This window comes from Coffea eugenioides, chromosome 8, assembly GCF_003713205.1.
Source record: "Coffea eugenioides isolate CCC68of chromosome 8, Ceug_1.0, whole genome shotgun sequence".
Classification (NCBI taxonomy): Eukaryota; Viridiplantae; Streptophyta; class Magnoliopsida; order Gentianales; family Rubiaceae; genus Coffea; species Coffea eugenioides.
The window spans coordinates 46,248,599-46,268,605 of NC_040042.1; the positions used below are offsets into that span (position 1 = coordinate 46,248,599).

General features: G+C 36.8%; 3 protein-coding genes across 4 annotated transcripts; all 3 read right to left on the reverse strand.

The window, feature by feature from the left end:
* Positions 1-2,007: 2,007 nt before the first annotated feature.
* On the reverse strand, positions 2,008-5,829 carry LOC113781739. Of its 2 annotated transcripts, XM_027327727.1 has the most exons (3): positions 5,729-5,829; positions 5,527-5,602; positions 2,008-4,635 (listed from the first exon to the last, which is right to left on the reverse strand). In XM_027327727.1, the coding sequence occupies exon 3, from the start codon at positions 4,367-4,369 to the stop codon at positions 2,333-2,335; it is 2,037 nt and encodes a 678-aa protein (XP_027183528.1). In that variant the 5' UTR covers positions 4,370-4,635; positions 5,527-5,602; positions 5,729-5,829; the 3' UTR covers positions 2,008-2,332. The 2 variants fall into 2 exon arrangements, with proteins under 2 accessions (XP_027183528.1, XP_027183529.1); XM_027327728.1 differs by lacking the exon at positions 5,527-5,602 and having other exon boundaries at positions 5,729-5,826.
* A 5,924-nt stretch (positions 5,830-11,753) lies between these two features.
* On the reverse strand, positions 11,754-18,221 carry LOC113779757 (GDT1-like protein 1, chloroplastic). Its single transcript, XM_027325469.1, has 12 exons — positions 17,972-18,221; positions 17,779-17,863; positions 16,917-17,180; positions 16,603-16,656; positions 16,223-16,284; positions 15,675-15,743; positions 15,164-15,215; positions 14,975-15,049; positions 13,844-13,973; positions 13,039-13,109; positions 12,638-12,685; positions 11,754-12,145 (listed from the first exon to the last, which is right to left on the reverse strand). Exons 1-12 carry the CDS (start codon positions 18,127-18,129, stop codon positions 12,074-12,076), a joined length of 1,140 nt encoding a protein of 379 aa, XP_027181270.1. The 5' UTR covers positions 18,130-18,221; the 3' UTR covers positions 11,754-12,073.
* Positions 18,222-19,192: 971 nt separating this feature from the next.
* Positions 19,193-19,999, reverse strand: LOC113781062 (disease resistance response protein 206-like). Its single transcript, XM_027326903.1, has one exon. The coding sequence runs from the start codon at positions 19,969-19,971 to the stop codon at positions 19,396-19,398; it is 576 nt and encodes a 191-aa protein (XP_027182704.1). The 5' UTR covers positions 19,972-19,999; the 3' UTR covers positions 19,193-19,395.
* Positions 20,000-20,007: the final 8 nt, after the last annotated feature.

Here is a 20,007-nt window from a genome sequence, read left to right on the forward strand (position 1 = left end):
TTTCTTTTTCTTTTTTTTTTGTGTTGGGGGGGGGGGGGTTGTTGGTGCGGGGTGGGGAAGCAAAAGCGCCAATAATATCAAGTACTTGAAAAGTTTATTTTAAGATAGTTAATGACAGATACGGCATGAAAATCCCATTTCTGTTCTGTTGTCAAGAAACTGATTCTCTATCATATTCGATATTCTGAGAGTGATAGGTGGAGGGCATACGATACTGTGCAATGTAGTGCAAGTCAGTGTTACTTAACTCACATCTTTTGATATTTGCAGTGTGAGAACCAATTCTGGTACCTATTTCAGTGAACGATCCCAAATTTACAGTCATGGACTCATGGAATGTAACGTTTTAATTTTTTTTTTTTTAAATAAAATCGAACTAGTAATCATGTTTGTCCCTGGGATATGTTAGAAATAATAATAAAGTGTCTACCAAAATTCGCACAGAAATTTCTTATGCAACAGGAGGAGTTAGTGACAATCCATATCTATACGTACTGGACCAATCCCTCATTAATCTCTTGCCAACTGGTGGGCTAAGTCGTTAATCGTTTGTCAATCAGTATAGAAATGGAAAGGAGTTTTATCTCTTGTTAGAATGCGCCCGGATTTTGGAACAGTGACTTTCTTGGAGGGATTATCGCTAACTGATCGAGCATGGACCGTACTGTGAAAGAACTGGGCCGTGGGGAAACAATCCTCGTTACAGATTATTGCCTGACCTTTCAATCATTCGTTTTAGACAACCTGCGTGTGTTCTCGAGACATCTCACACTCTATGACTTTGTACAACAAATGAAATAAAAAACCACTTTGGTTTCCAAAGGCCAAAAGTACATTCACCTTTTTATAGGATCGTAATGTGTATCCCCAACGATTTGATACTCGAATCAAGCTTGGCTCGCCAAGAACTTGTTTAAATTTGCTACTAACCAATTAAACTAGGCTGCAATAGTATTTTTGGTTTGATAAACTTTCAAGTTAAGTTTGAAGTTAACTCGATTAGTATAAAAGTGAAATTTATATATAAAAAATTCAAATTACTAGAATTTGACTTAAATTCGACTCACTAAAAGCTCGTTCAAACTTGGTTCAACAAGTAAACAAGTTAAACTTGAACAAAATCTCAAACTCATCCAAATAATTAAATAAATTTGAACACAAGAATGTTCAGTTTCTTCATATTCATTTACACTCTCAACGTATGTCTGGATTGATACCAAAGAACTTCAAATGAAAGGATTTGAATTTCACATTTATTAAAATAATTTGTTCGGCTAAAAGTTCCTAATGAAACGATCATTTACAATTACCAAAGCAAATTGGGGTGAAAACAGAAATTATAAAAAGTTTTAAGGGTCCGGTCCGTATTGGATAATTCATTTCCCTTTCTTCCAGGGATCGAGACAATGCTCTTTATTCACTTTTTTTCAGTTCCGTTCTCTTCTCCAGCAACGGCAGCTAGATCAATAATTTGTTTTTTATTTACTTCTTTTTAGTTCCTTTCTTTGTTCTCTTTTCCGGCAACAGCAACTGGCCATAGTGTCAAACGCCATTCCCCTCCTTTACTACCACGACCGCTCACACCTGTCCATATATGAGAGCCTTCAAAACCTACTTTTTGTCTCTCACTCTGTTTTGCACCTCTTCTTTTGCCACGAGGCAACCATCACCAGCATCTCTCTCATTCCCGCGTATTAAGTCACACCAAGACAGGAGGGGCGACAAAAATCGTTTCAGAAGAAAGTTGGAGAAAACGATAGAGGAGGGATTGACCTAATCCATTGATTTTAACTCTCAAAATTCCTCTTCCAGGGCTGGATTTCAAATACAAATCTTAGTCAAGTTAATTAAACAACACAAGGATTTTGGGTGGAGGATTTTGAATCCAGATCCATCTAAATCCCCGGTCCAAACATACCCTTGAGGTTTATTCGAAGTTCTGCTACTCAGGACTCAAATGTCAACTCACTCAAAAGCCCTAAAATACCTAATACAAAACACTCGAGATACAAAGAGATCGCCTGATTTATTTTGAACACAAACATTTGGCAAACCAACACTATAACCCAATTTACGAAACTTTAGATATTTACAAAGATGAACACCAGAAACCACAATCAAAAGGCTACATCTGAAAGCCACGTAGCTTTCCCCTTATTGCTACACATATTCAACAACACCACATTCATAGTTCAACGACCTAAACAAATATGAAACAGTTGCACATATGTAACAAGAGCACAAACTGTGAAAGCAGAAGATGCACAGACAACCAGAAGAAGATGCTGGCCATGAACATGATAGAACAAACAAACAGGAAAGCAGATAGTCTTCAGACCCAGCTTTGACGGATCCAAGACTTCCTTTGCTCAGATGGACTAACCATGCCATTGCTGCTGCCAAAGCTCAGAGCAGAATTGCTTGCCATCATTGCCATCAGACTTCCACCATGCACCCTTCCTTCTGGAATTGCAACTGCATTTGACGATGCACTTCTTTCAACAGGCAGAGCAGCTTGCAGGGGACAAACATATTTCCCACCAGAACCACTGAAAGGTGTTATAACACTGCTCTCCATTTTCATGATATCAGCATTCATGTCTTCAGCAATGATAACCTGTTTCATCTTATCAGGTTTGCTTGGTTCTGAATCCTGGACCATAGCTCCTAATGTCACAGCACCATGAACCCGTTTATCCTGGACCAGAGCACCGTGAGAAGCACACAACCCGGTCTTCCCACGCACAAATGAATTGCAAGGACTCTCACCATTTCCAAATTCAGAACCAGGCTGCCCCCAAGAGCACCTCTTCCCACCACCATGGGCCTTGCAGAAATCAGTGCTTCCCTGAGCACTTTTTCCACACCCTTCAAATTTGCATCTCTTGCCCCCACCATGACGAACACAAAAATCAGTCCGCCCCCTTGCACTCTTTGTGCATTCTGGAACAGCACACCTCTTACCACCACCATGTGCTACGCAGAAAAGGGTGCCTCCGTGTACGCTTTTTGGACAAATCCCACCTCCCTGGAATGAACACCTTTTCCCTCCACCATGGCCCTTGCAGAAAGGCGTGCTCCCTTCAGCACCCTTGGTACATCCTTCAGAAGTGCATCGTTTACCGCCACCATGCGCCTTGCAAAACATTGTGCTTCCTTGAGCCCCTTTTGTGCATTCAGGATATTGACATCGACGGCCACCTCCATGAGAAATACAGAGACCAGAGAGGCCTTCTGCACTTTTTGTGCAGTTCTCCCTTTGGCATCTTTTCCCACCACCATGCCGGATACACAATCCAGATTTCCCTCTGGCAGCTCGGCTGCAGCCTTCATGACTGCAACGCCGACCTCCACCATGTGCAATGCACAGATCAGTCCGACCTTCTGCACTCTTGGTACAACCTAGGAATTCACATCTACGACCACCACCATGAGCCTTACAGAATGCAGTTCGACCCTCAGCTCCTTTATGGCAACCAAGTCTCTGACACCTCCGCCCACCTCCATGGGCGATGCAAAGGCCAGAAGCACCTCTAGCCCCTTTTACACATCCGTTGAATTGACACTGTTTCGTACTGGTACTACGCTGCTGTTGCTGTTGAGTTATCCCGGAAGTACAGGTGACTGAGCTTTTTGGTGTTGTTACCATGCTTGTTGAAAGCTCAGGAGTGGTTGCAGCTGGTTTCAAATCTCTTACAGCTTTGTTTAGCAAGTAACTAGTCTGCAAGTTATCCACAGTCGGCAATGGATGAAATAAGCTCCCCATATTCAAGCTTGATGATATCGATCCTTCTTCGGTGTAAAATGCCCCACCAACAGCCACGTGCATCTGGTCTACAACATTTTGTGGTGGGGTAGAGCTCAAATGGATAGAGGTGACATCAGATTCAGCAGTCCCACTGGAAAGACTCAACTCCAGATCAACCTTTGGCCAGACATCCACTAATTTAGAACTAGAACTAGTAGATTTCCTTGGGCTAAATGTTTTATCATTTCCAAGATGGAGGGAGAAGTCCAGTTCTAGGTCCATCGAAGATGACTCTTCAATTTCTTTTGCCGAAGAGATTGATGTGCATGCAGTTGCTGAACTCCCTTTACTGTCTGAGGAACTTGTTGAATGGCCTAGACGGAGACACAACGATGATTCCAATTGCTGACCCACAGAACCGTCAATCAAGCCCCATTTCCTTTTCATTCCCTTTGAGGCAGATACAAAAGGGATTGGTGAGCCAGAAGAATCAAGACACAGTGTAGTATCTGCACAAAAACCACCACCAGCAACTCCAATTTGAAAGGAATTACCCAGATTCTCGAATGCATTCAACGCAGGGTTAGCAGCAAAACCCAAATTGTGGAATCTGGCATCCATGACCTCACAGCTAAGATGCAACACTCTTATCTGAAGCAAATGTAATAACAAGGAACAGTCTCCCTGACTTCCGGGTTGAAAAGTTAGCTACAAAACTAGGGTTAGATGTCTCTAAATGAGTACATCCCACCCCCACTAACAAACCCTGAAGTATCACGTCGATCCATTTGCTGTAAAATTATCTGAATCAAACTAATCAGCAAGAGTCAGAGGAGAAAAGTGCATACAAACTCAAAATCTTCAGCATCCCAATACCAGAGTTCATCCTGTCTCAAAAAGAAATAAGACGTTAGACTAGGTGATAAGTATCAGAGTAATATGTAATGTTTCAATGAGCTGGCACATAAAACTTGGCCAAAAAGGTTGCATAATGAAATTCGGCATATCACCAAAAGCACAGGATTTTTGAAGTACTTGTTCAATTTGGAAATGCTTTCAGGAAAACACCCACACCAAAATGTAGAGGAGTGCCTTCAATATAATTAACTTAAGCAAAGATCTTTGTCAATAAACAAAGGACAAAATAAAGTTATTTCGTACTGCAAATTAAACATTTGAAAAACCCACTACTAACTCGAGTTTTTTTTTTTTACTGTAAAGAAATACATGCTCATACTGAAATTAAAAATCAAACCATGAAAATATCCAGGACAAGTGAATGCATCACATGATAGATCTTTTTAAAAGCCAGATCTGTTATTAACAAGCCAAAACAGATCTTCTGGAACAAGATTAAAAGATATCAAATAAAGTCATCAACAAATAAACGGCATACTGATCCAGAATCAGCAACACCAAGCATAACTTTTAATTAAAAAAAATAAAATAAAAGCTTCTGCCGTAGTATAATAACCAAGTTTCACTATAGGAGAAGATTACGAAGATAAGCACACCAAATCAACCCTGGTAAGCAACATCTCCTCAAATGAAAAATGGGGTAAAAACAGTCAAACGTCTGAAGCTAAATTGTCCGATATGAATAAATAAAGAATTAACCCTCACTTCAAAGGGAAATAATTTTGCATAACAAAAATCAATTAAATTTCAACATTTCAGAGGTTTCTTATAACTGAAAATCCACTAGTTTTGAGGTTTCTCATAACTAAGAAAATGGAATCACCAAAATTCATTTTTGCCAATCAGATGAGTTCAGTTACCTAGTTGAGCTAGCAAAGTTTTCCTAAAACCGCCAAAGGGAATAAACAACCTCAAGCTCCCATCTTTTCCTTCCCCCTAGCTCAGCAACCAAATAGTAAATCGTCAGACTTCAAATTTTATCCAGATTATGCAACTTTTAATCCATACATGAAACTGCAGAACATCAAATTCCAATGAAACACAGAATTTATTGAAGAGTACCTTCAATACGTCCACGAATTGATCGAGAGGTGGCTAGGGCTTTGAGAGTGCCGGCAAAGACGAATAGAGACAGAAATATGGGTAGTGCTTTTATATGTACGTACACAGGAGTGTTTATTAAATAATGGAGTGGAGAGAGAGAAAATATTAGTGTGTGAGTGTGTGTGAGAGAAAGAGAGACAGAAAGAGATTGCTGCGCGTGGAAATTGGGGAACGGAAATTAGGCGAAAGCGACACGGCGGCGTATGCTACATTACATACTACTGTAACCACTAATCGGGGGCATGCTCTGAATTAATTGATCAGGATTTTAATCAACTAACTTGATCATTCATCAATCATCATTCGGGTCAAATATCCACAAAAAGAAATGAAGTTTAATGTAGTTTTTCTCCATAGACGTGTTTAATTAAGGCATCCAACTTGGTAAACGGAAATTGTAATTTTTTTTTATCTAGGTGTATAGCTTAATGCAATTAAATCAAACGTTATAATGTTCGAATCTAGTCGTTATAGTATCGCTTTTTAAAATTTCTCGTAAGGGTAAATTAGTTCCAATATATTTTGTAATAAACTCTCTACCATCGATCGATAAAGAATTATTCCTTTAAAATCAAATTACGTCTTCCTCACACACTAATTTTCTCATATCTTTACTATTTTCTCCTTAATTTTTTAAATACAATAACTTCCTCTAAAATAGTAGTTAGATTTTTCGGGTAAATACATATGTATCTACAAAATAATCATACATCTTCTTCAAATAAGCACACACCTAGGGTTGTGTGCCAAAAGCACTAGCTATGACTATTTGAGCATGGCTTCATTGTTATTCACGCGAATATCAAGTTAGCATTTTTAGCTGGTGTTGCGTAGTTTGATTTTTTTTTTCCCATGTAAATGTCAAATTTTATGTTTGTTAAGCAAAATTCACGTTACTAAATATTAAATCTTGTTTGAGTTTGAAGTAACAATTAAACGGGTTTAGATGTAAATTGTTTGCAAACGACGGGGACTAATATCCGCGTTTTATGACAAATCTTATGGTAATAACAATGACAGTTGTATCGTCTCAAATTTTAATACTAGTACATTTTATTAGTATATGATAATAAGTAATTACACAATAGAAAATCACAACCACGTCATGAAATTTCATTATCTAATTACAAAGTTCCGTATTAATGAAAGATGGAGCGTGTGTAAGCTTGTCCATCTACTTAAGTTAAAAGAGTTAGATTAGCATTTAGCAGCGTGCTAAAAATGGTTTTTTGGTTTATAAGACATTACGATGTTGTCTAATCCATGTGGTTCAGGACGATAGGTGCTGCGTTTGAACAATCCCGGCGGGTTTGTTTGGATTTTAAGTTATCTGAGATATTTTTACTGTAGCACTTTTTGTGATGTGATGTATGTGAGATAAAAAGGTAATTAAGAATATAAAAAAATGTATTGAAAATTATAACGATGATATAAACAAATATATTTAAAAAAATAATCAACTGTCCAAACAATTTACTCTTAAAATCAGGTAGCTAAGTTCATGCCACTATATCTTGTCCCTCTGGGTCAAATCTAGCTACAGGTGACCCGGTTTCCGGTCGGTACAAAAGGAAATCGATAGAACTTTTAATTGTCTATCCACAATAAATGGGAAAATGATGGTGCAGGATTTAAGAAAAATAATAGTGAATGATGTACGATGATATAAGAAAACTCAGGTAAAAACACAACTATTGTATACCTCTCACTCTCAGTCATAGGTTAGATGTTAAAAAAAAGAACAGTCATTACTTATTTCAATTTTATCCTTACATAGTAGAGTACTATACAACCATAATTCATTTTTTATTTCCTATAGAGTCACGCACTCTTGCCACTCTTACAACTATAATAACAAAACTACTAAAAATCACCAATAACTTCTTCTCTTTTTTTCTTTTAAAAAAAAAAAAATAGTGTGTGCCTTTCCCACTTATATCACATGTACAAGTGTGCTCATAGACACTAATCTACATAAATATTTGGGCCAATAAATTAAACTACAATTATAGTAGAGCGATACTTAGACGACTCTCAATTTCAATTATGACAATGTAACACAAATGTATATATCTACTGATACAAGTTAATTCAATTATTAAGATCGAGTCAATTTATCAATAAAAATTGTATGTTCGAGTTCTGTCATTGATGCGATAACTATATTAATGTGTGATCTGATAAAATTCTTGTAAATGATTTATAGTTTCAAACATGCTCCGACTCGCAATGGAAAATGTCAAAAAAAAATTACAAATGTGTACCTATTTCGTTTGTATATTTATATTTTTTTTGGGTAAAGTTTGATGTGGAAGCATTGGTACGGCCTAAGGTCAACAAAAATTTGGAGTGTGGAGTGTGGGTCTGGCCGTACAATAATCATACAACCTACATGCAGGCATAGCAACGAAACTATTGGCAATTTGGCGTGGCGTGGCGTGGCATGGCTGCTGCTTCTTGAGAGACTGGAAAGGTCGCGTTAGATTCAAGAAAAACTTGGCAAGTTTAGGCCTTAGAGGCGTGGCGGTACGACATCGCTTGTCGATTCGTTGAAGTGCCGAATTTCGAAGGTTGGTCGATTCATAGAGAGCCACGCCAGCAGTATGACACGTCTAACTGAGAGTTTTGATAGGACCGCTTTGATGGAGAAAACAAGCAGAAAAACCGAAGGAACCCGAGTTCAAAAAGAGTAAAGAATTTCCCAATCTTCACCTTTTTCATTTATTTGGCAGTCGGCACTCGGCAGCGGCTCGTCACCGTTCATGGTGCCTCGGCTTGTGGACCCCATATCTGCCACCTGCTTTTTTTATTGATTATGGAAGAGTTCTTTGACGGTGGGTGGGGATGATTGTTGGCTGTTGATGATTGTTGCTAATATGATCTCATTTGCGCCGCTAATTGGCTCCTGCAATTCCACTTTACAAAATTTACAATGGTAGAGAATCCAAACCTTTTTCCGTCTATAAAAAAAAAAAAAAGAAAATTCAATCCTTTGCTAATGACCAATTAACCACAAGGCATTGGGCGTTTTCATGCCATTATGTTGTACAATAAAAATTGCAGGTTTCAATTGTAACTCGTAATCTTAAACATATATGCTTTCATTTTTTAAAAAAAAAATTATCATGGACTATATTTATAAATTCAAGATAAGTCCTCAAAAGCTTTGACGTTGGTGTTTGGATGGCCTTTTTTTTGGTGTGTCTATTAGAAAAATAAAATTTGTTTAAAACTTTAAAACATCCACAAGTTTTAATTTAAAAAAAAAAAAGTACATCAAATAAGGTACCGTTGGCTGAGGTGGGTATTGGTGATAATTGGGGGATGCTATCGATGATGGGAAGGGGGTATTTCAAAAAACACAGGGTATTTTGTGCATTATAAACAAATACCAAAGTTTTTTTTTTTTAAAAAAAAAATACAACTCTAAGAAGTTATTATAAACTTTTAGATAAACATAAAAAAAAAAAACCAGAAAAAAAAAGTTTGTTTTGGGGGGGGGGGGTAAAGGGTAAATAGGGAGGGTGCGCTTGCGAAAATCACAGAAAATGCCTGCGGCTGCGGTTTATTAGCTATTGTTTGTTTTTCCTCAAAAGGTTCATTTCATGGTAACACTTGAGCAAAATCCATTACGCAGTCGAGTGAATCCCAGCTACGAAATAAATACTGCTCAATTCAATTGTTTTCTACTACAGTAGATATGATTAGGCATTTTCCAATCAATCAATAAAGGAAAGATCGCAGGTCAAAATGCAGTATTGTTAATGCGACTAAACAGAACAAGGAAGATGCGTCAAACATCAGATGAGCCCTTTTGTTGTTTCAGTGCAAACACATTTGTTGGCGAAGAAGAAATACCCTCTGTTCTTAAGGCATCTTTGAATGGTGTGAGGATGTGATCGATACCATTCCAAAACTTCATAGCACCATATATATATATACGTGTATATATATATACACGTATATATATATATATATATACATATATTTATATGTATATATATATATATAATATCGTCCAACATCCGATTCAAACCATCGATCTTAGGGGCATCATTGATCCAATAGCCCAAAAAAAAAAAATCACTTTCTGAGAAAGGAATATAATCATATTTGTATTAGAATTAGCTCATATGCCATAGGCATAATTTAAGATGAGAAACTTTGGATGCATCAGTTTCAAATTACACTGTTTGTATGGATCACTCGAGTCTTTGCTCGCAATTATATAATTTTTATAATCTATAAAATCACTTATCATTTCGATAAAAAAAAGAAAGCTTGAATGAAGCCTATATCATAAAGAGTGGCACAAAGAGAGTTGTAAAATGCACACTTTAAGTCCAGAGTTCCAACAAGTTACAATTCAATTCTGGTCAAATCCAATGTTCTAGATATCGTCTTGTTTCGTTAGTTTCCAAATTCTCTATTCTTTTTCTTTTCTTTTTTTATATATAAAAAAATTACTTTTGGGACGATGGGTCATTTTCTCGTGAAAAGGTCAAAGAACTTATTCCTTCATAATCTGGTATAACTCTAGAATCACTCACTCTATTAGACACACAGATTTAGGTCTCACGCACACAAATTGAAGTTCGATACATGCACGCAAAATTAAAAAAAAAAAAAAAAGAAGCTCTCCCAAATTGATCTTGACCAAAAGTTGGAATGTGTAGCCAAATTCATATCCAAAGCGGATTATCTGATGCTATTATGCTGTGATATTTACTTTTTGACTTTGATGCCGATTCAATATATATAAAGAGTAAATTCAATTTCTGATGAACTTTTTTAAGTACTACAGTATAATTTATGTTGACAAGTTTGCTGCAAAGTTTACTACATTTCTCATAAAATAAGGGAATGGGGTTCCAAAGTAAGTAGTACGTAAATGTTTTTTTTTTTTTTTTTTTTAATGACCTTTTCAATTTTCATAAATTTGTTGTCATTGAAAAGTTGGGGCAGATCGACTGGTCCGGTCGCCCCTTTCTTTTTCCCTTCGAAAAAATGCCAAATAACGTGGGATGGTTGGAATCTTAATACATGCCTCTGGAATTCTTCCAATGGCAATGGCAATGGCAACGGCGTACGTTTGAGGAACATATAAATCATTCATGTACACAGTGGAAAACAGCTAAGTCTAAGAGATATTCGATAATATTGAGCTGAATTTTTATTTTTTGAAAATTATTCGATTTTTTATTCTGGGTTGAGGTCGGTGTATTCTTTTCTTTCGATTCTTTAAGAAGAGAATATGCGAACTTAAGATTCGGCTCTGACTATGACGCACGTGACACGGCTCGTGCGTACCGTCATCCTGTCGACATCCCTTTATTATAAAATTCCTCAAAAGATTATTATTATTACTGTTGTAAAAAATTGGCTAATGCATGATTTTCAATTCAATTTTTTAATCGTCTGCGAAGACGATGACTAAATTAATTATTCTTAAACTGCAGAAAAGAAATTAATTATTCTGACTTGTCTGGTTACTAAAAGCAATTACTCCCACAAAAAATTTGTGCTGCATTTCCATTGTCCGCACCTACAAAAGCTCGAGCTCTTGGTTATATAGAAGAATATTATGCTAAACTAGTGGTATTATTTATATGAGACTTTAATGTGCAAAAATACATCAGTATTGATTGGAGAGCATATAAACAAAAACGGAAGAAAAGAAAATATTTGGAGCAATTCATTAAGTAAACTTTTGCTGCAATTAATTTTGGATTAATCTTCTATGTATACGTTGACAGTAATTCGAATTAGATATATGACATACATAATCTGAATTTGAATTTGAAACTCATATTTTGCATATGTATCGTATATCCAACCGCGATAATCAGTGTATATAAGATTTACTCATTAATTAATTGTTAATTAGCTTCGACAAAAACCCTCAAATTATATCTAGTTTGAATCATGCTATTTAATAGCTTGCTTGCTTGATTTTTTTTTTTTTTTTAAAAAAAGAAAAATCTGATCCAGGATTTCCATTTGCATAATAGACTCACTCGTACGTGGTAATAGATACTAGTATCAGCAAAGCGATCTAGCTCCATAAAGTGTTGGGCTACAAATAAGAATTATATATGCTACAAGGCCAAGCAACAAATCAAATTTTTTTTTCATGTTAAGTTTGTTTTGATGCAGATGTTTTGCTGCAAAGCATGAGTCTGGTCAACCCTCCTCCTTCCCAGATGGAATTCATCCAAAAATGTCGATAAAATGTTAGTCCCATTTGCAGCAAAATGCTTGAGAAACACACGAATCAGCAGTGCAGCGAAAAATGGCTGCTTCCTAACTCACTATCTCAATCAATGTCACCACTGCAAATACAAGGAAGAGAGTACCGCCAATGTAGGCTATAACCTGTACCAGAATTCAAGAAATTGTTCACTGACAGATGGTGATCGAAACACATTTTACATCAAATATAATAAAATCAGTTTCTCAGTACACGGCAAAGTAACAATAGGAGAAAAAAGAAAAAGAAAAAGAGAGAGGCAGTAACTGAGATGATAGAAAAAGATGATTTGAGTTGTCATACCATATGGTTCAAAGTAACAAGCCATCTTGATCAATAAATAAATGATCTCAATCCTACATTGTTACCTTACTTTAGGATCTTAAACAAATCAAGGACAATTGCATTGAAGTATCACTACAAAAATAGGTGAATTTCCTGAGGGTAAGCATGCCAAATTTCGTATTGTGTTATTATTTCTAAATTGTTCTGCAGTCAGACAGATATAGGTTGAACGCGACTCTTAGAGGCCTTTCATGATGTTTAATTGTTTGGGAAAAATATGAATCAGTTACACATTTTCGTCTAGACTTGAAGATTCTGGTAATCAATCATACCTTCTCCGATAGGAAAGTCCCCATTAAGGAGCCACCAAGAACAGCCAGCTGCAAGTAGCAATTTATGTTAATTGCATGAGATTACGTTGTTGAGAAGCAAAATAAAGCCTGAAGGCATGAACGATGCTATATGACTTGGAACACGAAAGATAAGATGCATGTCCACTAAAATTTGTTGTACATGTGTTGTCTCCACTCTCCAGGAGTACTTCAAAAGAAGTAATGGTGAGTACAAATTGCAATTTGTATGAATGGATGTTTCCAACAAAAGCACTTCTCAATACTTCAGCACCTCTGCGAAGTTGCTCCGAAAGTAGAAACAAAGCTTGCAATTTTCTTTGTTGTAAAATCTTAGTGCTACATGCTGCAGCAAGAAGGTTAAAGGTTGAAGTGTAAATTACCAATGTTGCCACTCCATGACCGGCTAATGCCCCTCCAACAACTCCAAGAGGTGAAGAGGCTGCTGCAAGTGCTGAATTGAAAATTTTATGTCAGAAGTGGACAGGGAAATGAAGACTTCAAATTTGCAACAAGACAAGACTGATATGCATTTCTAACTTATGCGCCTATTCAGCTGGTTTGTCATTTTCAGTAGAAATGAAGCTATATCATGATACCGGCAAATTAAAAATCCAGATTTTGAGATACATCATGTGATACTATGTTTAATTGACCAGTTGACTTGAGCAAGAGGATTCTGATATTAAGATCTTGAATTGGTATTATAGGAAGATGGACCACAAACAGGAAATCAGCAGTTTTTGCTTTTCTTAATGCAACTATATATTTCCTTATTTCAATAGTGCGTTATATGTCTTGATGATGACCTGTTTATGTTGATTAATCCGCACTCCTAAAAATAACCTCTAAAACCTTGCGTATTTACAAGTAGCCTCTTGGTTATTCAAGCCTTCTGCTGCATTTGTTGCTTCTTCTAGAGGATACACCAAAACAAAGGACAGAAACGTACTGTTGCTTAATGATCTTGCAAAAATTCACAGAAAAGGACGTGTGGAACTCAAAATTTTACCCACTTTTGAGAATGCAAGCTTTAGCTGTTAAATATCAGAAATATCCTATATGGACCCTGAACCCCCCCAAAAGAAAAAACAGAAAAAAAAAAGAAAAAAAGAAGACACTGTATGGTAAAGCTATAAAGTTAATGGACCTAGGACTAGAGATTTTTTCGGAAAGATCCTTCCTCACCTATTGTGGAAAAGAATGACTTATCACCCCATTCAGCAACAAAAACAAGAAGGAAAGTGCTAATGACGGTGCTAGCAACAGCCAAAATTCCAGCTCCATTTCCTGAAAATTCTGAAACTGCCAATTCTGCCTGGTATGGAAGAATGGCTAGAGTTATGTTATGAGGTTGTACCATAATAAAGGAGTTGAATACCTTTGAAAAAAATATAAGGAAACAAAATGTAGCAAGAAAATCTGACAACTTGAAGAATATAGTTGTCTAGTTTGGCATAGTAGCCAAAGTAGCAGTTATTTTCTTAATACATGTAAAACAACAGTCATTCACATACATGGACATACATATCTAAACATCACAGTGTCTGGACTCCAGTCAACTCTAACGCAGCAAGAGCCTAAACAATTATTAGTTCTAATTGTTAGGGATGAGGTAGACACTGAAACAACAATGTATGCATGCAATGTTCACCCACAGGTCCTCCTACGTTTTCAGGAATTTCCCAATTTTCAATCTCCGCCACATGATTTTCAACCCTATAAATTGTTCTCAGCAACTGTTCTTAAAACTGCCAAGAAACCTCCACCCAGCGCTTCAGAAAACATCAACTATGGAATGATACAGTCCATTATCATTCAACGATCTGATAGGAAAGTGAAGTAAGTTCAAGTAATGACAGTAACTAGTTTGTCAGAAGTTTGTGGTTAGCGAATTAATAGCATCTCAACTTAATAATGAATACATCACACTGATGGTAACATTGAAAATTTGACGTTCAACAGGGAAACAGCACCATGAATGTCAAGGTGTCTTCATCAATCAAGAGTTGTTTTACTGTGTTCAACTTTACCAAAAAAAAAAAAAAGGGGTATTGATGACTAAGCAAAAGGTAATAATCAATGCTAGGGATGCTGACTTTTCATCCCCAGGAAAATCAGAATATGAAGCCTTTGAAACTGGTGTTCAACATTTCACATATCGAAACTTTTCTGATGCAGCAATAGTATTTCGTCACTAATCATCTTAGAAAGCCCATATACATAGTCTGAGGAAGTTAGATGTGTATTACTGATTTTATATGTATCTTGGAAGGACTATATGGACGCCTCATAGCATTCTATTAGTAAAAACTGCACCTCCTTTTGTTCTTCTTCAGTCTTTTGACGATCACCCGAGGAGGCTTCAAGCAATGTTGAAACACCAAAGTAGACCTGTGGTCAATCAGTATTACAAAATTAAAGTTATAATTCGAGTCAAATCATACTTAAAAGGTTCGCGAAGGAAGTGTATTTCTTTCTTGCCAAAATATCTTTAATATCTTTTACCAGAAGAAAAGCTGCAGCAATATCATCAATTGGCAAATCAGCATCACCAAACCTGCATTCATGGAGCAGAGTTAAATTAAAGCTTGATAAAATGGGTAGTAGTTTCAATTAGATCGAGAAGAGATCCTAACAACTTGAACTACATCAGAGATATGGTGGGTACATAAATACTGCATATAATGGACATGACAAACGTTAGAGGGTGGGTTAGTGGCAGTTGCTTGTCAACAAATCCATGAGATTAAATGGAAAACACATTCATTTATTTTTCACATCCAAGAAGTGCCGGATCTTCTAATCGATCTCTGATTGATATGAGATATCTTGCCCCTTGAAAATCCAGTCAGGGATGTTCACTGTCCTAAAATGAATAGTCACGAGTTTTCTAAATTCTTCGATGCTTCTTCCACATTAGCAGCATTTGCATGAATGCAATCCAATTGCCAACATGATAGGAGGACCAAGGTTGTCAAATTCTATGACGCCTAATAACACAGGAAAGCAAGCTGACCTGAATGGGAGAATACCATCAACATAATGAAAAGTTCTTCCAAGAATGACAGATATGATTGTCATTGCCCTGTTCAATGCAGAAAAAGCTGCATCAGTTAGGTAACTATTTCATCCACAGAACTCTTTCGAAATTTTTTGCTGAAGTGAAAAAACCAGCTCATCATCATATAGCTTTGCTGGGAATTCAACATCAAACCAGATGTCATTTTGATTTAGTAAGACCATGAGAGTTTGTTGGAAATGAATTCTTTCTTAGGTAGGTAGAGCAGGAGAACAGCATCTTGATGAAAATAAAGATACCATAATTCTTGTGCACCTTGTATTGGTGGTTAATTGCAAACTTTAAATTTGAAAATCACACTTAGTATTATAAACAAAAAGGGCAACTGGCTGACAGCAACCATAAAGTCTTTGATTTTCTTTTCCAGAAGGTGCAACAAATTTAACTTTCCCAATCTTCTCTTGCCTTAGCAGCACAAACCTTGTCTGGCTAGTAACTGTTTTGAATGCATTTTAGAACTAACAAGCTAAAGTTAAATGCCGTACCCTAGTGCACCAAAAGTGCCAAGAAAAACAACAGCAGCAGAGTTCCTAGCCGCCAAAAGTGCCTGCTCAGGAAATCAAAGTCATGCGCGGGTTGATAGTTAAAACAGTTGTAGATAGGAGTTTTATAGGATGCAGTGATAATTTAAATTTGGTTGGGGAAATGCAATAAGGATTTGATAATGGAGTGCAATCCAATATAAGTAGCATTTGGCTTGAGAACATTGAGCAATCATCTTCTTTTGATACAAGCATTGCCCTGAGTAACTCCTAACAGCACTTGGACATGTTCATCTATGATGATATACGCAAAATATTCGTATAATTCTTATAGCCAGAAAAAAGTAGTCTCATAAAACTACTCTTAAGAATTATTCTCTTACTGCAATGAAGAAAGTTTTGTCCCCTAGTTCAGAGAAAAATATCAGCAAGAATGCCTGCAATAGGAAGATAGTGTTCAGCGGATCAGTTGGGAGAAATAGCTTTCTAATTAGGTAAAACTCCAACAAAATTGACACATACAACCCTGATTGCCTGGAAAAAAAAAATTGACAGTTAAGAAAGCATGGGTAATGCTCAATGGGAGCAAACCAAGGCCATAAAGCGCTTACAAGTAAAAGAACTGTGGACAAAACGTAGGGTGGCTAAAGCATGACAGGATTTTCAAATATGATAGCTAAAGGGAGATTTCCCTAACTGAAGCAAAACCTGTGCTAATATCGCCAGTGTCACCAAGAAATGAAATTGATGATAACTGACTAGCAATATCTGAACTGGCAACTGCCTGTTGAGCACCTTGAAGAGTGAAGAACCCACACAGCATCATAAGTTTCAAGTGAATCTGGTATGACATGAAGTTTGAAGCAGTTGTGTGTTTAGTTGTAGCCATAATATTGTGCTCTTCAACAGAGTGTAAAAATCTTATCCCAGTGCAGCTTTTGCCCTCAGTTATTCTGCATTCCTGTGCCAAAAATTCACATTTTGGATCAGCAGAGGATTCATTAAACCATTCCTAAGTTACTAATCCAAGACCAAACTCAGGACCGAAAGATAACAACATCTTGCTTCTTACTTATTATACTCCTACAGCAATAATCCTTTTGGCTGTTGTAAAGGAAAACTGAACTAGGTCTAACAAATTCATGGGAAACAGAAGTAATAGACTAAATGTCTGCTCTGTGTTTTTGCATTTTTCACTAATTTATTTCCTCCAAATCTGAATGCAAGTAACGGAAAATGAAAATATTCAGTTAATCAAATTTAAATGCTGTAGCCAAACCGAATTTTGTTTCATATAATTGCCCAATATTTTGCACCTTAGACATCCTTGCTTGCCAACGCATTAGCTGAAGAAATTTAACTTCCCCATCTATTTCTGTTCTTATACTAATCAAATTACACAAGGTATACAAAAAAAAAAAAAGACAATCAATTGTCCCAGAATCAATACTAAGGCCAATAAAACAGAATGTATTACATTAAAACTAAATAATTTCAACACATTCTTTTTAGCAGAATAAGCAATGCACAAGGAGGGATTACCAAAGGGAAAAACTTACACCGTCTTTTGAGCTATCAAACACTTTACAGAGGAATTTCCCCAAGTTCCCTTCATGCATTTCCCTACATCGCTTTCTTAACTTCCTGTAAATGCCCAAACAATTGATAAATTATTATATCTATATATACATGAGTGCTATTCAACAGTACTTGAAACTAACAAGGCCTGCCACCATTTCACGTTAAAGTTACCTGGAAAACGCTAGACTATGAGTGGACCAAGAAACCTTTGGACTAATACAAATCCCATTAAAATTTGGATTAAGACGAGACGGCACTGAAGTGTTTGTCATTGTTGAAGGTTTTTTCAAGAACGAGATTCTCTGGGAAGGGATTGTTAAGCATCCCATTTTCCCTCTGCTTAATCACCCCCTTTTCTCACTTGGGGTTTGGGTTTTGGATGGTGGGATCACCGACGTGTGAGGAGAAAGTAGTACGAGGAGGAGATAAGCTATCAGAATCGCAAGACAGTTAAAGACCGTTAATTTCTTACCGCGGATTATCTATTCGGGAATTTTATATCTAGGTCCTCTAGTTGCATTTGTTTTGCAATGGCGCCCATACAACTTCTACTTATAACAATTACTTCTTGCATTTTTCACCCCAATAAAATACTCCCAACTCTTTGCGTGTGATGGCTACTTTTTATGGGTTTTTGCTTCCCGTTCTCGGATAATATGGTAATGGTTCAACTGGAGTAATTTGTACTAATTGATGAAAACTTTTCAATCCAATCTATATCTAAATGAAATTAGTTAGCTAAATTGCTTTCTCTTACCATCTTTCGGTTATCATTTTACTGTTTTTCTATATTTTCATACATGATGAATATGTCTTTATACAAAACGATTCCTCCTTAAACTTGATTTTGTACCTGTTTCCCCTTTTTGAATTGTTGGCTTTTGACGTTATCCGACTTAAGGAATGCAAGTACGCTATTCCCGTGCATAATGACCGCCTTTTTCAAACGATACATGTAGTTGATGATTTTGCTTTTAGTTGGCAACTTATAATTTTTCCGGAAGCATAATTGACTTGTATTTGACTCTTCAAACTTCGTTTAGAATCAATCTAGTATCATAAGTAGAAGTTGGAGGACAAACCTTAAGAGACATCAATCGAGTACATTTTTAACGAATTGTTTGGATTTAATTTTTGAGACGTACATATCCAAATCTTTGACTCGCATATCCTACTTTTTGCATGTAATGAATTCTCCCAGCATCTCTATGGCATATCCTTCTATCTGCTATGATTTGAAGCCTCATCTGTTTAGGCGCTTGATGTGCATTATTAATCTTGTCTGGCCATTTTTGCTGGCCATGTGTGCACTCTAAGTTCTGTCGTTTTACCTGGTTATCTTGAGCACGCAGGCACCATATTGGCATAATCTCACAACTTTAAAATAGAATATCAGGCAATAGAAAGTTCACATTCTTAAGGAACAAAGATGTGTACTCAAAGTTGAGCCAGCAATTACAAATAGAACAAATCCCATGGTACGTCATCTTGGACGCCATGAGTCCTTTTTCTTACAATAAGAAACAATTAAACATCAAAGAAACAATACGAAAAAGGCATCGAAAAGAAATTAAATCAAATTAGAGTTGAACTCGTTACCAACATTCATACAGTTTTATGTCAACTCGTAGCCGGAAGTATACTTCCCCCTCAAATGAATCAGTCATGAGAGTGGCAACCCCCCTAGTCATGAAGAAGTCCCCCGTGCCACCAATCACCGAAATGTCCCTCGTTTTATTCATTAACGGATCAGCTCCGGCAAAGTTTATACTGCCTTTATGCTCTGTGGAATTAAGCACAAAGGAAAAACCAAGCCAAGCTGTGAATATATCTTTCTTGTCATAGATGTAGAAGCCTTGCGCGCGACCAACTGGGGTAGAATGTAGATTGTTATCCAAAGTTATTGGATCATCGAACACAACCAAGTCTCCAAAATGGTTTTGTCCACCCAATACGGTCCTGTTGCCCCAAGCGGGGGCTCCAATAATGGCTGCAGTTGCATTGCGGGAATTGTGACCATTGTAGATGATGTCGTGGAAATAAAACACCAGTCGTTTGCAAGGGGTTCTGGCCAGGATTCTCTTGCCTGACCGCGTTGCAGCCGTGGCAAAGCATCCAAATAAGAGAAGATAAAAAATGGTAGCTGAAACTAGAAAAGATTTTGCTCCCATTTGTTTATATTGGGGTGGGGAGAGTGTGACTAATAT